A 17,331-nucleotide genomic window follows, 5' to 3' on the forward strand; every position below is an offset into this window, starting at 1 on the left:
CGCTGCACTGATGTGATCGGATTTGTTTTTTTAAAAATCACTCAGGTAGCAGCAAACGCACGATGCATTGCAAACAGATAAGACCTGAAAGGGAAATCAGATAAGGCCTTACCTCAGTAAAGCAGGCTAAATTGAGGCCTACAGAAGAGCAATGGCAGTAGGAGACCCTAATAAGAGCTAACATTTTTTTTTAACATTAACCACGTGCTAGTCACTATACCAAGCATATTTCAAATACCTCAGGTTAAACTTCACAAGCACCTTAGACATTAGCTACCATTATTGACCTTTCACAAACGAGCAAACCAAGGTTCAAAAGGGCCTGATCTTGTCTAAAGCACACAGTAAGGGGGCTCACAGTGAATTCTGTACTCTCAGCCACTCTCCCATATGGCCTCCTGAAAGGTAGGTATAGGTTACTGCAAATAGTGCAGAGCAACTTGCCAATTTTAACCACTGGTGGAGGAAATGCCTCGATTTTGATCCAACTCTACCTGACTGCATAATCAATGCTATTAGCCACTATGCTAACCTGAAGCGAAAGGAGGAGATTTGAGGTAAAGCTAACACAACTTGGTAAAGCAACTAGACATGGAAAAGTAAAGGTAATGACTCCCTGGAAACTAAGTGTCATTCACTGAAACAGAGAATAACAGCAGGAAGAGGGTTTGAAGGGAGCATGAAAGGAGATAGAGATTATGAAGTCATTTCTGAACACAATGACTTTGAGGGATCTATAGACACTTCAGATGTCCAGAGCACAGGATAGAAGTATATTAGAATGGACAGATATTTAGTAGTTTTTGAAGACCTGTATGTGAAATAGTAAAAGGTCTCAGGACATTCTTTGCTAAGGTGATACAGCATAATTGTTGGGAAGGCAGGCTCTGGAGTCAGACTGTGTGCATGTAAACTCTTTCTCCAACACTTAATCCACTGTGATCTTGGGCAAGTCTCCTAGTTTCTCGAAGCCTCAGTGCCCGCCGCCCCCCCCCCGCCCCCCCGCCCAGCTTTAAGAGGGAATTAACAAAAGAATCTACTCCCCAGGATGGCCAAGATAGTCCACACAGGTAACACAGGTAGAGCACTCAGCATGCACCTGTGTTTAAAACAGGTCAGCTCTTTCTGAGGAGGAAGCCTACAGGACAGAACGTCAACACTTAAAGCTGGTGGGGAGAAAAAAGCTGGCCCCAAAGGAATCTGAGAGGAAACTGCAAAGGTTTAAAAGAACAATCTGGAGAAGCCGGAGTTAAAGAAGATATAGCAGTCCCAATAGGGAAGATAATTGACAATGCCAAGCGCTACCAGGAGGTCAAGAAAGGGACTTTCTTGGCTCCTTCCTGGCTCAAGGAAATATCGCAGTTAACGTCTTATGGAAGACTGTTGCAGGGAGTTGGCAGAGGCTGGGGGAAAAGTGGCAGTATGGACTGTTCTTCCAATAAGCCTATCTCATGGAAGGAACGAAGATGGTAACAGACAGCAATCTGAAGGAGAAAATGGAGGGCATGACTGTATTTTCATTTAGAGGAAAGAAATACAACACAATGCTGATGTGTGAAGGCAAAGGAGCTGGTCAGGAGGGAAAGGATAAAAATACAGCAAGAGGGAAGAAATTACTACTGGGCTAAGGTACCAGATGGGACAGAAAATGGCATCCCAGGACAGAGGTGAAAGGAGTGACTGTGAACAGGACGAAGTACCTCCTCCACTGGGACTAGAAAGAAGGAAATGAGGGCAGATGCAGCAGAGGTATATTTTTAGAGATGGGCCACAGAAGCAACGAGCTCCCACCTACGGGCCTCTCTCTCTTCTCTCTTCCCTATGATAGCGTTATCACCATCAGAGTCCTCAATGTGCCAGGGACATCCTGAAGACTTTGTAAACTGTTTCCTCACCACTACAGTATGCCTGCTATGTGTTAGCTGCTATACTGGGGTCTAGCCATGCAACAGTCAACAGCATATATTACTCAATCAACCCTCATTACAACTCCATACAAGTTACTCTCATTACCCCTATTTTTCCATGAGGGAACTGAGGCTTAGGGTGGATAAACAACTTGCACCTCAGGTCACACTGCAGAGCAAGGAGACTGACTCACATAGTCTGACTCTGGAGTCTGAGGTCCATACCAGTAAGTAACCAGGTGAGAATGGCCACTGAAGGTAAGTGGGGAGGATTTTAAGGGACATGAAAGAGGAAAGTTTAGACTAGATCTGCCCAGAGACAAAAAGAAATCAAGATCACATACGACTTAGTTGCACAAACGGAATTAGACCTTCAATGTCCCAATTCTTGTGTTGAAGTTTCCCTGACCAAGAGATGACATTCTTGTTTCAAGGCTGCACAGCAACTCTGAGGGAAGCAAGGCTTTTACACGGGAAGGGTAACTGTACATTTCTGGACTACTCTGTCAGATGGTGCTCTTACCTTCTTGAAATGAAGAAATCATTCCTAACCCTCAGGATTCAACCAGTCCAGCATGAATACTAGGTCTTCTCAAATATTAGTATTTTAATGAATGATACTACTATTGTTTCGGGTTCTGACTCTTGCCTTCCTTCTAAATAGTTCAAACTGCTTCAGTATGTGAGTTCACTGTTAAAATATCTCTTGAGATGAGGCTGTTTTTAGATGGAGAAACTCTTATAAAGGTAAATTAACCAAAATCAGACTGAGAGTGGCAAAGCTGGAATAAAAACTGGTGATTCCCAGCTCAGGATTCTTATCTTAGTCTGACAATCCTGAACAGACACCTGCCCACTCCTCAATCTCAGCGCCTCACCTCTACAATGGAAATATGCACCGTGAATACGGAGATGCTGAATAAACACAAAAACATAGCCAGTTGTTTGTAATTTTTCCCCAGTAGGGAGACCACCTCTAAAGCTGACTGAAGCCTCATCATTAAAATTGAGGGGTTTAAGAACTTTAAAGAAGCAACTGAGTCATTCTTCTTAAAAATACAGGAGCTACTCAATAAATATTTAAGTGAGTCATTTCTGCAGTTCTTAAAAACCTGTAAGATTTCTGAGAAGAAAGGGTCGAGAATAGGAGTGTGAGTAGGTGTGTGTGAGCGAGATAATTCCCAGGCCCCAGGCTGATAACTTGGCAATGTCACAAACCACTAGGGGAGCAAAGCAAAGGCCACAAGCTCAGGCTTCCCAAGAAAGAGTGAGCAGGAGAGGAGGAACAGAGCTGAAGGTGTAACCGCTGCAGGGATCAAATCACAGAACAACAGTCTTCTGGGCCTTCGTGGTGTGTTTTTTAACCAGCTAATTTACATTTTAATCAACGGGAGGAGGGTGAAAACAGCCCATTTCTTTCCCACAACACCAGAAGGTAATCAAGATCATGAACTGGAGCTTTAATACCTAGAGAGAGAAAAGCCACATGACTGCAGTGAGACCAGAGCAAACCTGTCTCAATATTGTATGGAGCTGTTCTGAAATCCTATTCCAGAGGGATACAGTAGATGAGGATAGCAGAGGGGAAGTGGATTTTTAGTGACAGTCTTTCTAGCTAGAAGAAGGCATGACAGAAAAAGAAAAAAGAAAAAAGAAAAAAGAAAAAGAAAAAGAAACCTACAACTCTCCAGGATGTGTTCTGAATGTACATGATAGACAGACTGACTATACTAATCCTGTGATTTTTTTTTTTTCAATTCTGAAAAAGTTTGGGGTATTAACCTCTAAAAAGTCACAGAACACACAAAGCTTTCAGCTTGGAAAATAAGTCACTAAACTAGTAACTTACAGAACCCTGTGATGGCTTCTGAAACTTATTCGATACTCCTCCAACGAGGTATTTACAAATAATACACTTTACTTGGTCAATGAAGATACAGGTGTGGGAAGGAAATCAAAGAAAAAAAAATTATGGTCTAAAACTGAATCTTAGAACACATCCTAAAGAAATGAATAGATTAATTCCGATTTGGGGAGAAAAGCCACCAATAACTGAACCCACACCTGGTAAAATCCATGTTGTACACCCAAATGATTCTGGATAATCAAAACAACTTCTTACGGTTTTTGTTTCACTTTGAATGGAAACTGATACAGATTGTGAACAGAATCTGATGAGGGGAAAAAACCTATTTAGCTACCTGAAAGCTTGATTTGGTTTAAGCTTGATCACAGGAAAAGCATTTTGTAGTCCTCAAACTACAAATCCCTCACTCCTGGTATACCAAAGTACATCACTGATACAGTAAGAGCACAGCTAAAGAAGAACCAGGTTTTCATCCTCCCTTACACTTTTCCTCCCAAAATCTCACTGCTATTCTCTGATAACAGCCTCCCACCTGAAAAAACCTTATGACCTTGACCCTTATCTTTTCATTCCAAGCAACCTACTTTAAAAACAGTAAAAAGTGGGCAGCCCGGGTGGCGCAGCGGTTTAGTGCCGCCTGCAGCCCGGGGTGTGATCCTGGAGACCCGGGATCGAGTCCCACATCGGGCTCCCTGCATGGAGCCTGCTTCTCCCTCTGCCTGTGTCTCTGCCTCTCTCTCGCTCTCTCTGAATGAATAAATAAATAAATCTTAAAAAACAAAAAAACAAAAACAAAAAACCAGTAAAAGTTAGTCTTAGATATTCAGAAACTGTTTAGCTTTCCTATTAAACGTAAATCACTAAGAATGTGATGCTGATCAAAACATCAACAACCCGGAAGATAGCTCCAAATTCCAGGTAGGAAAAAAAAAGTTATAAAATAAACTGCAGATGAATTTGTAAGGATAATATATCTACAATGGACAGAGAGGAGAAACCAGCATTTTCAACGCAAGGGTCAAACATCAAAAGGTTTCTTCCTTCAACCACAGACCCATTTGCAACCCTTAATTCCAGAGCTCCTCTTAAGACTGCCCAGTCTTATGTACTCCAATGTCAAGTGAAGCAACTACATCGAGTACTTACTTGTCTTGGAAAATGTCCTGAGCAGTCACCTGATCCTTTTTCTTGATGACTTCAGTCAGAGGGAAAATGGTCTTTATTTTAGAGAGAGGAACCTGACATTTAGTTGTCACCTCAGTGGGGGGGTCCAGCATACTCAAAATGTGCGGCTGAATTGGGGGTAGAGGCTCCTGGGGATGCAGAGCACGGTGCAGCAGACACTGTGGGAGAGGAAGAAGGGTTTTAAAATGTAGATGTAGACATCATACACGACTTCACTATACTTTCCTGATCAGAGATCCTCCATGTTAGCTTGGGAGGGCTATAGGATTCCTACCACATGTAACAGGGAACAGAGGTGGCCTTGGAAGTACCTTGGTCAGCAGGATGCCAGCAACATCTACAAGCAACTGTAAACCAGGTCCAAGCCTAGCAGTGCCTTCAGCTGGAGGCCTCCTAGAGAAGAGGCTCCTCTTACAGACCGAGGCTGCTGCTTCCACCGCCCAGGTAATACTCGAGGCTCTCTAAGACCTCATTCCAAGAGCCTCCAATCCTATTAGCTCCCCTCAGCAGACTGCTTTCTCCCTTGTGTAATCTTAGATGACGGTATGTGGTGGGTGAAAAGGGGCTCAGTGAGTCCCAGGAAGACAGGAAGAAGTCTGTAGTAGAGCTCAGAGTACTGGTCTGTCCCAAACCTCCCAGGGTGCTAAGTTTGGGCTCTTCTCCACTACCTGACCCACTTCTGTCCATGTGCTCTACCATCCCCTCTCATGGGGGCTACCACCATCATCTTCCAACTGGTCTCCCTGAATCTACTTTCATTGTTCTGTATAGCAAAAGCTACCTTAAAACCAGCCCTTCCCATACCCCAAGTCCCGCATACCACAGCTCCAACATGCCTCCTGCATCTGCCACTGTCCTCCCTCACTCTCACACCCCAGCTAGGCTGGGCTCTCCCTGTTTCACTCCCATACCAAGTGAGGTCCAGTCTTTGGGACCTTATGTTTATCCCTCTCTCTCTGCCTCATTGGCCTTCTCTGAAATCTCCAGAGTTGGCCCGTTTTCATCCTTCTGTTCTTTGACCAAACATCACCTCCTCAGAAGAGGTTTACCCTGACACCCTGTGAAGGAGCCCCTCCACTCTAATCCTGCCACCTAGCTACTCTTGCTATCACTCCTGTTTTATAGTTTGTAAGCCATTTGTTACTACCTAAAATTATCTTATCAATCTTCTAGTTTACTTGTTTATTAACCTTCCCTCTAAAAAGGAGAGCTCTTGTTTGTCTTGTTTACTGCTGGATGTCAGGTACCAAAAACAGTGTATGGCACATAATAAGCACCTACAGGGATCAGTTGAAGCACAACGTAGTCTTTCCTAGGACTCTATTTGTTGACACAGCTGTCAGGAAGTGGCCCCAAGAGAAGGGCCAGGGTCAAGACCAGGGCAGGTTCTGTGTTGCTCACAGGAGTGAAAATCTGGACCACAAGCCACTTCCATTCAACTACCCGTACTGCTTTCCATCTACGAAGCTAGGTTTTGGCAATGCTGTTATCTGTCCAGAAAAGTAAACCCTCTAAAAGGAGTATAGGAAGGTAAGCAGGAATGAAACTATCAATTCACTGACCTTTTCTTTCCTTTGCTAGAGAATCATTCCAAAATTCAGTTGGAGAATAAGGAAGACTCCTACTATTCCCACCTTTAAACGACTTATACCTTGGTCATTTTAAAGAGAAAAACCCAGGGAGCTGAAAAGTTCTCATAATTCAAAACACTGTTTCGTATCACAAAGGTACCTGATGTATACCACCCCGTGGACGGTTTTCCTACCCTGTAGAAAATGTAAGCTAGAGTCTCCATTCTAAAAAAAAAACAAAAAACTTCAGCTTAAATAGTAAACGTCATTTGAGTTGACATCCTCTAGAACTTTCACGTGCTGCCCCCTCATCTCAATACACCAAACCACACTCTTCCTTCTCCATAGTATATTCACTTGTCTCAGAGTCTGATTCCAGCTTTCCTCTTTCTTAATTACTCGACATTCCCTTGAGCATCGGTAATACCAGCTCATTTAATGTGAGGCAAAAGGAGAAACCAAAGTGATCCCAAACCCTGTGCATCTACCCCCAACCTTCTTCTGCATAATTCTTAATTCACAGTGCTCTTCCTCTGGTCATTAAATTATCTACATAGTGTAGAAAGCCCCTCAAGGTGTAAGGAGTAATCCAGCACACACACAGCAGACTTCTCACATAGTCTGGAAGATTCTGTGATATTCAATGAACACTTCTGGGAAAAGAACTAGAACGAACAATAGACAAATATTCTACTCAACCTCCCTACTGAAAAAATATTTCAGATCTTCAGTATGAATTCCAGGCAATTCCTTCAAACGGTGTCATCAGCCTACAGGAGATGTTCTGAAGCATCAGCCACTCATATTTTTTCAAAAGTCACATTTTACATAAAATTAAGCAGGATATTTATCAAATGCATTCAATCAAAAAAACCTTAATTCATTTAAAGTTTCAGTTTATGAGAAAGTAACACTTTTTAACAGTAGAAGAGCTGAGATTACAACCCTAACTTATTTCTTTTAAGCAACTGTTACTCCTTGATGTGATTTTTACAGTTTGAAAAAGACTAGAAAAAAAATTCACAGGCCACATGGTTAGCTCATAAGTTACCAATATGTTGACTTGAGCAACACCATATCAGTGATTTAAGAGGCAGTTGCTATACCATGCTTCCCCCAAAATGTCGTTTTCAGCATTTCTTTCCAAAATTAGAATTAAATTAACCTGTTGTCCACAAATTGATGGTTAACCTCTCCCTCCTTCTGCCCCCCACTCCCAGGCCATTTATTCTCAGCCATGAATGCTTCCTGTATAAAGGAAGTCTTCCTGGACCCCAACATCCTCCTCAGCTTCCCGCCTCCTCCTCCATCAGGAGAGCTTTCTTCTCCAGCACTGTACTACTACTCCACTACTGGCCCCCACCCCCACTACTCCACTGCCCCTGGGCCCTCAAAGTCAGCAAAGACTTCATAACAGACCCCAAAGGTCCTCAGCTGTGCTCGCCCTCACTCACCAGAGTGTAGTGTCTGACTTGTGGTTTTGTCCTTCCAGACACACTTCACTCCCTGTGTTTCCCAAGGCACCAGCTTTTCCTAGTTCTTTCTACCTCTCTGATCTGGGGAGGCTGAGGGGGTGGGCGGGGCTGGAGGGGGTGGTGGTGGTAAAAGGAAAATTTCATTTTGTCTTTCAACAACCCTTCTTTTTCTCTCTATCCTTAATTATTCACTCATACGATAGTGTTCAGGACTCTGTTCTCCTTTCTTCTCATGAACATACTCTCCCCAGGTCATCTCGTACACTTCTACTTCTACCCAAATGAAGAGGACTCTCAAGTCCTGAATTCTCTCCTGGGGTCTGCATCCCTATTTCCAACTTCCCACTGGGTGTGTCTGTACTGGGATGACCGACAGACAGCTGCAATCTAACACCTGCAAAAACACATGAATTGCCTTTTCTCTCCGTTCATTCTGTATTCCTCATTGTCGCTTACAGGGACGCCATCCTTCCATGCACCCAAGCTAGGATCCCATTACCTCCAATTTCTCTTTCTCTTCAAATACATCCAGTCCTTTAGGTCCTGTCTCTTCTGCCTTTACATGTTCCCTCTCCGTTCTCCCTGTCACTGCTGTAATTCAGGACTTCACGGGGGCCACTGCAGCTTTCCTAAGTGGTCTCCTTGCCGTCCCCACGTCACCATCAGAGCTGGTTTCTACAAATCTGTCACCTGCCCACTGACAAAACCTTATAGTAACTTCCTGCTGCTGACAGGGTAACATCCAAGTGATTGGCTCCTCACAATTCACCTGAGACTTACCTTGCCTGCCACCTTTCCCATCATTTCCCCACACAGCCTATTGTGCGGCCAAGTGGACCTATATCTAGGGGCCCTCAAATCCAGCACCCTCCTCCAGGTTCCCATTTTTGCACATGCTACTTCTTCTGCCTGGCATGTTCCCGTCACATCCCCTTTCTTGTTTAGCGAAGCCTACCTTCAGTCACCCACTTGTGAGCTTTCTTCTACAGTGTTTTGTACCCTTCACTGTTGTACCTATCGGTTTCGCATCTCCACTCCTCTCGCTCCTCTGGGAGAGTCCTTTCAAGCAGTGGGCTTATTGTATCTTTAGCTCATAGCACAATGTTAGTACTCAATATTTGTTTAGGGAAAAAAAAGAGAGAGAGAATTCAATTTATAAATGCCATAGCAGTAATACTTGTATGTACAGATAAACCATATTAAAAACTCTCCCCCATAAAAGAAAGCAAAGTGGGTAAGATATAAAAATCAAAGTTGCCAGTGCCTGCAGCTTTGAAAGGTAACAAATACCTATGTCTGTGGCTTGTTATCTGTTCGTCTAAACATTTATTGAAGTCAGACAGAACCCAACCTAGATACATCTGCCAAATATGAGAAGTTTCCATTTTTCACCACAGTGACCAAGTATTTTTGCAAGTTTTCCACACCAACTGGTCTGTTCCTCCCTTTCCTACAAATGACAAAGAGCTTTAGGTCTTAAAGTCCACTTGTCAAAAACACCAAAGAAGTTTATACAAGTGGTGTACACTTGACTACACTTAGAATATTGAAGCATTCACTGAGTCAGCCCTTTACATGTTAAGCTTTATATTCTAATTTTAGAAGAAAAGATTTGTTTTCACTACTTAAGGGAACTGTAAGCATCAAAACACCAGGCAGTTTCAGTAGGAGATCCCTTGAACTATAACAGGCCCTGATATGGACTTGACTCAGTTAAGGATGCTTTGAGAAAGGGATGATCAGTGGTATCTCCTTCATCTCCCCCTGTACCCCCTTCGCCCCTGCAAGAGGAGGACTTCCACTCCTCTGTGGTGAAGACCATGCCCGATAAAGCTGCTTGTGATGTTCGCCAGCTCTGTGGGATTCAGAAAGGCTCTGTCTTGCTGCCACCAACTTCATCTGGGCCTAGAATATTCCTTCAGCCCATCCCTCTCCTGTTTTAGCACAAGTCAGCTCTCATATCAGCCTTCCCAGTTTCCCTTAATCTAATCTCCACTTTTCCAATTCTTCTGGCCCAAGATTCAGAAATACCTATTTAATATTTTTCTGTATTTTAGTTACTCTTTAATAATTTCATACTATAACCTTTTCATCTAACTTTCATGCTACCTTTAGTTATGAAATTTTTGACAGATGTGGTACTGGAATATTCTCTAATTTTTTTTAAGATTTTTTATTTATTTATTCATGAGAGACACACAGAGAGAGGCAGAGACACAGGCAGAGAGAGAGGCAGGCTCCATGCAGGGACCTGATACAGGATTCGATCCAGGACCCTGGGATTGTGCCCTGAGCCAAAGGCAGGCACTCAACCGCTGAGCCACCCAGGCGTCCCAGTTCTTTTCTTTTTTAAGATTTATTCATTCATGAGAGACACACACACACACAGAGGAAGAAGCAGGCTCCATGCAGGGAGCCCGATGCGGGACTCAATCCTGGGTCTCCAGGATCAGGCCCTAGGCTGAAAGCAGTGCTAAACCGCTGAGCCCTCCAGGCTGCTCCAATCCTAGTTCTTCTCTATTGTTATTATACAGTTCACAAAAATTCTCCTACTATTTGGATATAAAAAACAAAGTCTCATTCATATAGAGGAGAATAGCCTAGAAAAGGCATAAAAGAATCATCTGCTTTTTTATTAAAAAACTAGTCCTAAAAAACAAAAACAAAAACAAAAAAACTAGACTTCCCCCAGAAAAATAATTTTTTATGTATCTTAACTTTACTTCTTTCTTTCTAACAGCTCAGAGTATTTTTTTTAGTAGTAAGAGGAAGGTATTATTCTTCCATTAAATAAAGCAACTGAAGACTTCAGAGGACAAAGATGCTTGTTTGGAACTGGCCAATTATGCTAACTTTTCACTCAGGTCTCTTTCATTAAAAAAAAAAAAAAAAAAAAAGACTGATTCATCTTTCCTCTTTTACCTGAAATAATCTCTGAAATTGAGGATTTGGGATTTTGCTGGTTGGAAATAAGTCTTCAATGGTGTCGTCCTTTTCATCTTTCTTTATCAAGCTCATGGAGTCAATCAGAGCATCAACCGCACTCAGCTGAGCCTCTAAAACAAGGATAAACAGATTGCACAAAGGAAAAATGATTATCTCCTTCGGTCTCCACTAAAATAAGTGCTTTCCATTCAGATACTCATAGCATTACCAGCAGGTTGTACAGTCTGGGCTTGGCCAAAAAACAGTCTATAGTTATGCAAGTCATTTAATCTGAGTCTTCACGTTCTCTTTTGTAAAAAGAGCTATTTAGAATGTCTGCTCTTCTAGGTCCATTCAGTGAACTTTTGCAGTGTTACAGCACAAGCAAAAGAGTTTTATTCCAGAGGAAGCACCACAGCCATACAAAACCCAACTTCCATACGGAGACTCGAAATATTCAGTAAGCAATGAGTTAGTATATTCAAAAAATTAGTATTAGCTAAAGCTGAAAACCATGAAAAAGAAAAAGAAAATATCTTTGGTGATGAGGTGTAAGTTTTACAAGGATTTCCTATAACTTATCAAGGTAACTTAACAGGCAGACCGAGGAACCTAACAGGCAGATACCAGCAGAACAGAGGGAGTGGACTCATTCCCAAGTCTCCCCAAGTCGTAGGATGAGCTCTCTCCCCTCACAAACCTCACAGCCTGGGTGCACACCTGCGTATGTGTTCAAACTGTAAGAACCTTGTAAGCAGAAACATGACATCTTCATTACCTCCCTCCTAATACCTTACAGAAATCAAGAGTTCCTCAGTAAAAATCTACCAATTCAATAAAAATGGCACAGTCCAAAACAACACGGATGAAAGGCAACACTTTTCCAAAAACACTTCTACCTCAACTATTATGTGTAACTTCCATTCTGCTGATTCATATAGCAGCTCAGCTGTTAAAAGCTCAAGTGCTTTTTTTGGATCATTCACAGCCATTAGGCAAAAGGTGGAAAAGAGTAAGCAATTCTTAAAAAACCCATTGTGCTTCTATTCTTTACCTTTTCAAATGTCTCTTTTACTACAAAATGAAAGAGCTTACAGACTTTTGTCATGATATGTTGCTATCCCATTTTTGGACTTTCCAGGGGAGGTTTCAGACACTGGGAGAGCCATCAGCATCTTAAACTGACTACTGCAGGGTCCACCCAGGACTGGGTAAGAGGTTGCACTTGTGTGTGAACATTCAGTGGTTTTCATTTGCTACGTCAGGCTAGTATCAGGCCAGATCACTCTGCAATTGCACATCTCTACATAAGTATCTACTGACATATGCCAAACAGTTTTAATGATCCACTTTCCAAAGGAATAAATGCAAATAAAAATAGGCTAACTCCCAGAAAATAAATCAAGAGGCTAAAAAGATACTTAACATTTTAGGTCCTGAGTGAATGATATATGTCCATGATAATTCCTCAAAAAAGTTTTTTTAAATGTCTATGCATTTAAAGTCTAAAATTATCAAGACGTAGAGAAATAATACTGTAACACAGCAGAGGCTTCTATACATTCAAGTCCATGCCTGACTCCACCAAGATGCAGACTGACTTGTTCCTTGAAGGTGAAGATATAAGCCCAGGGCCTATGTGATTCATGGCTTTTCTACAGCACACTCTTCCTAAAGGATTTAACCAAAAAAACCCAGAGTGAACCCCCTTCTGAGACTCACCTCACGACTTCCTAATCCTACAATGACACAAATTTAAACTTTCAAGCTTTTTGGTATGCATTCTCTACAATTGGCCCACTATATTTTATTGCAGGTGTCTTAAACCAAGAGCCCTGAGATGGGATCTGTTGTCGGTGCGAATCATCCCATGCAGCACCCTGGCATTTGTAGCCAGATACATGATAAAGACCTTTTCTCATAATGCTCAGAGTAACTCTTAGAAATAAGGGACAAGGAGGCTTGGATGATTACTGTAAAGTACAAAGAAAGGGCAAAGAGAAAAGTTAATCGTCAGCACTTACTTTTCAGTTCCAAGTTAGTTACATCATATCTTATGTAGGACACTAAAGTCATAGCTTTGACCCTGCACGTCAATTCATTTCAGCCGAGGGCAAACTGGTTCACAACTAGACAATGTACATCCATTTCCAACAAGCTGTTCCCTAGATACAAGCTCTAAGTCAGATGGGGAGAAACCAGTGTTCGGAGAGTTCAGGGCAAACGTATCCCTACTATGAAAAAAGATGATGCGCCACCTCCATCATCGCTGTGGATGAGCATGTTTGGAATCCAAGTAATTCCACCTTGTGAAGTCCCCTGGCCCCAATCAATGACTGCAGGCAGGTAACTTCCCAAGGACAGTCGGTGTTTAGAGCCAATTAATGGGCAAAAGGGAAATAAACTCACCCGTGGGAGTGCATTTCTTATTATTTTTGAAAGATGAAAACATGTATTGTCGCAAGTCTTCCATAAAAGGCAGCTGCACATATATTAAACACTAATGAGAAAGAAAAGAGGTAAAAGCAAAAACCAAATTAATGGAAAAAATATAAAGCTGGTTCCAAATGCCATGCAAGTGGCACAACAAAAGTATTTCAAAAATCAGACAAGTCAAGTCTGGGACTTGGTAAGTAAAGCATTTTGAGTTCTGTTATTTGCTGTACACAACTGTTGAACAGTACAAAGAATATTACACATAAGAGAAAAACTATCAAAGAATACTTGCAAAACGTGTGACCAATACAACAGATGGGAAGAGTCACAGTGCCTGGAAAGTTGATTGGGAAGTCAAGATATTTGCCTTCTCCTTTCTACTTCTACCACAGAAAGTTCTTTGAGAAACAGGAGATGGTCAAGAATCTAGGCCTGGATTTTCAATAGGAGAACCCTAAGTAAACTGAATTTTTCAAGGACCACAACAAAATCATACCCTCAACCTTTCTCCATAGTCTTCATTTGTGAAAACAGGCACACCCCATCCCCATTAAGTTCCGCGAAGTCAAGAAGGGTGAGAACAGAGAGGTCACTGGACTGGGCAAACAGAAGGCTACGGTTAACCTTCAGTGATTTGATTTAATAAGCTCCTTACACACATTTATAATTTATGCTCCTTCGCTGCAACTGAAAGTACAGTTCATAGACAAAAAGCATTAGCATTACCTGAGAACTTGTGAGAAGTGCACAACCTCAGGCAGTGCTCCAGATCTCCAGAATCTGATCCCCAAGTAATTCCCATGCCCATGACAAGTGGAGAAGCACTGTTAGAAGTAGAGGAACTGACATAAAAAAAAAAATTTAACACAAAAGACCTGTGGGATTTACCTCATAGACATCCTTGATAAAAGGAAAAGCCATGCCAACTTGAGGATGAGATCTCCTGTCATAAGCATATCGAACCACGGCCACCATGTCTAATTCATCCAAAGCATGAATCAGGGAGGAAAGTGCCACTGCTGCTGCCTAGTAAGAAAGCCACTGCATTAACACATAGTCAATGTGTGTCAACTTCCCCAACACAATTCAGTACAGATGACCCTTGAACATATGGGTATGAAATGTACGGGTCCACATGCACACAGGTTTTCACAGTACTGTAAATGTATTTTCTCACCCTTATAATTTTCCTAACCTTTTCTTTTTTCTAGCTTACTTTATTGTAAAAGAATATATAATACATGTAACATATAAAATATGTATTAAGTGACCGTTGTTATTGGTAAGACTACTGGTGAAGAGTAGGCTATTACTAATTTAACTTTTGGAGGAGTCAAAAGTTACACTATTTTTGACTGCATGGGGTGTCAGGCCCCCTAACTCTCTATCCTCTTCCATTGTTGAAAGGTCAACTGTACTTATAAGATTGCTTTCCACTTAGAAAAAGAAAGTCTGGGGATCCCTGGGTGGCTCAGCAGTTTAGTGCCTGCCTTTGGCCCAGGGCGTTGTCCTGGAGACCCGGGATGGAGTCCCACATCGGGCTCCCTGCACGGAGCCTGCTTCTCCCTCTGCCTGTGTCTCTGCCTCTCTCTCTCTCTGTCTCTCATGAATAAATAAAATCTTAAAAAAAAAAAAAAAAAAAGAAAATGAGTCTTTTTGCCTTTACATTGTTTCTACCATGCTTACAACCTGCATTATTAGCTGGTAAAACAGCATAACTTTATTAGCAATGCTATTTAAAATGAAATGTTTATTGGCAGTTACAGGCTATCAGTACAGCAAACTTCTGAGCTCTAGTGCTGTAACATTTTTATTTAGAGTTTGAGTTTTGAGTTAAGTTTTGTGCTTATCAAAATTACTCTTGGACCTTCTTGTTGACAACTAGATCAAATATATAGACCCAAAGGGAAAAATATTGAGTACTTTCACTGTTTTCAAAGCCTCAGTTGGAGTTACAAGCATTGTAATTTGGAATTGATAATGTAATAGAAAACATTAACCTCTTTCTTTATGCTAGACATTAAAGAGGTTCTACTCTCTTTTCTTGGTTGTCATCAGAATGAAAATATTCAGAACAGTGGTCTGAAAATGCCATTTGGAGCTGGTTCACATTGATTTTTAAGTCTCTCCAATACATATTGACCACACATTGATTAATCTTTATGTTTTTTCATATTCTGGTCAGGTAAATTCAGATGTACATAATGGAATACCTTTTCTTGATTGAACTACACTATGGTATCTACATGATTATAAAGAAAAATAACTGGGCAGCCCGGGTGGCTCAGCGGTTTAGCGCCGCCTTCAGCCCAGGGTGAAGATCCTGGAGACCCAGAATCAAGTCCCACATCAGGCTCCCTGCATGGAGCCTGCTTCTTCCTCTGCCTGTGTCTGTGCCTCTCTCTCTCTCATGAATAAAATCTTAAAAAAAAAAAAAAAAAAAAAAAAAACTTAAAGAAAAATAGCCATATTCGGCCTAAAAAAAGATTATATCTACTTTATTCCCGTTTCAGATTTTTTTTAAAGTGTCCCTCTATCCACTTCAAGGCCACATTGTACATTTCAGCATTTGATCACACTTACTATAACCTCTTCTGGATCCTCTCTCTTAACTGTTCAGTCTCCCTTCTCTCAATTCATACCTTCATCCTCCAAATAAACTCCAGTCTCAGCCTTTCTAAACAAAATTTTTCTTTGTCCCCTCTCTCCATAAATTACTATCTATATCTTTCCCTTCACCTCTAAATTTCATGAAAATTTAATTTTTCTTGGTGTTTTCATGGTTTAGAACACAATTATTCTTCAATCTAAGCCAGCTCTTGCCCTCACCTTCCTTACTGAAATTACTCTCCAAAGTCATCTATGACCTCTTAATTGCCAATCCTTGGTTCCCATTCTATTCGTTTGACCTTTCAGCAGCATCTGACCATCCTCCCTTCTCTTTACTTTCTCCCTCTTTGGCTTCAGAAACAATACTCTCTTCTCTGATTATTCATTTTGTGGGTCACTCCTCCCCTAACTCTCCTCTTCTTCCACTAATCTTGAAATTCTGTTCTTGGCCTTCCCCTCCTCCTTTTACTCTGACACTCTGCTTGTGAATTATTTTATCTAGTCCCATCAGCTGATGAATCAAAAATCTGTATATTCAGCTTTAAACTCTCCTAAGATCCAGACTAATACTGCCTACAAGCTGGTAGATACCTCACATGGTTATACTCCAGGTATCTCAAACTGTTCATGATGAAAACTAAAGTACTATCTGTCCCCCCATTCTCCTACAGTACTCCCTACTTCATGAATTCCACTTCCCAAACAAACGAGAAGCCCCAAAGTCTTCAGTAATGCCATCGGACTCATCCTTCACCTTCAAGTGTTCACCAACCTTTGCTAATTCTACCTCTATGCTATCTCTCTAATCTGTCTCTGCCACAAATGCCTCTCCAGTTCACAGAGCTGATCATGTCATTCCCTCCATAAGAATCTCTAATTGTTCAGGGGTGCCTGGGTGTCTCAGTCAGTTAAGCATCCAACTCTTGACTTCAGCTCAGGCCAAGATCTCAGGATGGTGAGACTGAGCCCCATGTTGGGATCTTGTTCAGCACGGAGTCTGTTTGTCCTCTTTTTCTTCCTCTCCTTCCCCCTGCTCAAGGGCATATATTTGCACTCGCTCTCTATCTTTCAAATAAATGATATTTAAAAGACTCTCCAATGGTTCCCCTATTCCAGCCTCAGTGAGCTGTTATTCCTGGACAAGTCTTGTACTTTCCCTCCTCTGCAGCTTTCTGCTCTTACATTTCCTCCTAGCTAGAATGCCCTCTCCACATCTCTGTCTCTTGAGCTTCTAACCTATTTTCAAGGCCCAGTAAATTGAGACCCTCTCCATTTTAGATCTGCTTTAGTCTTTCCCTCTTCATAAATCCCCATTGTCTGTACCTTTTCTTGGTAATATATAAAGATAGCCTTTA

The 17,331-nt window shown here is 41.7% G+C and overlaps 1 protein-coding gene and 1 long non-coding RNA gene across 4 annotated transcripts in view; one reads left to right on the top strand and one right to left on the bottom strand.

The window, feature by feature from the left end:
• Positions 1-17,331, bottom strand: part of XRCC5 (X-ray repair cross complementing 5) — a 92,064-nt gene that overhangs the window by 46,632 nt on the left and 28,101 nt on the right. For all 3 annotated transcript variants that reach the window (XM_072813074.1, XM_072813075.1, XM_072813076.1), the window contains exons 11-14: positions 14,255-14,392; positions 13,340-13,430; positions 10,928-11,061; positions 4,921-5,117 (exon numbers count right to left, since the gene is read on the bottom strand). In XM_072813074.1, coding sequence (XP_072669175.1) covers positions 4,921-5,117; positions 10,928-11,061; positions 13,340-13,430; positions 14,255-14,392 — 560 coding nt within the window. The remainder of the gene's footprint in view (positions 1-4,920; positions 5,118-10,927; positions 11,062-13,339; positions 13,431-14,254; positions 14,393-17,331) is intronic.
• Positions 1-17,331, top strand: part of LOC140625625 (uncharacterized) — a 39,450-nt gene that overhangs the window by 720 nt on the left and 21,399 nt on the right. The window lies entirely within an intron of this gene.

The sequence above is a fragment of the Canis lupus genome, chromosome 36 (genome assembly GCF_048164855.1).
Source record: "Canis lupus baileyi chromosome 36, mCanLup2.hap1, whole genome shotgun sequence".
Taxonomy (NCBI): Eukaryota; Metazoa; Chordata; class Mammalia; order Carnivora; family Canidae; genus Canis; species Canis lupus.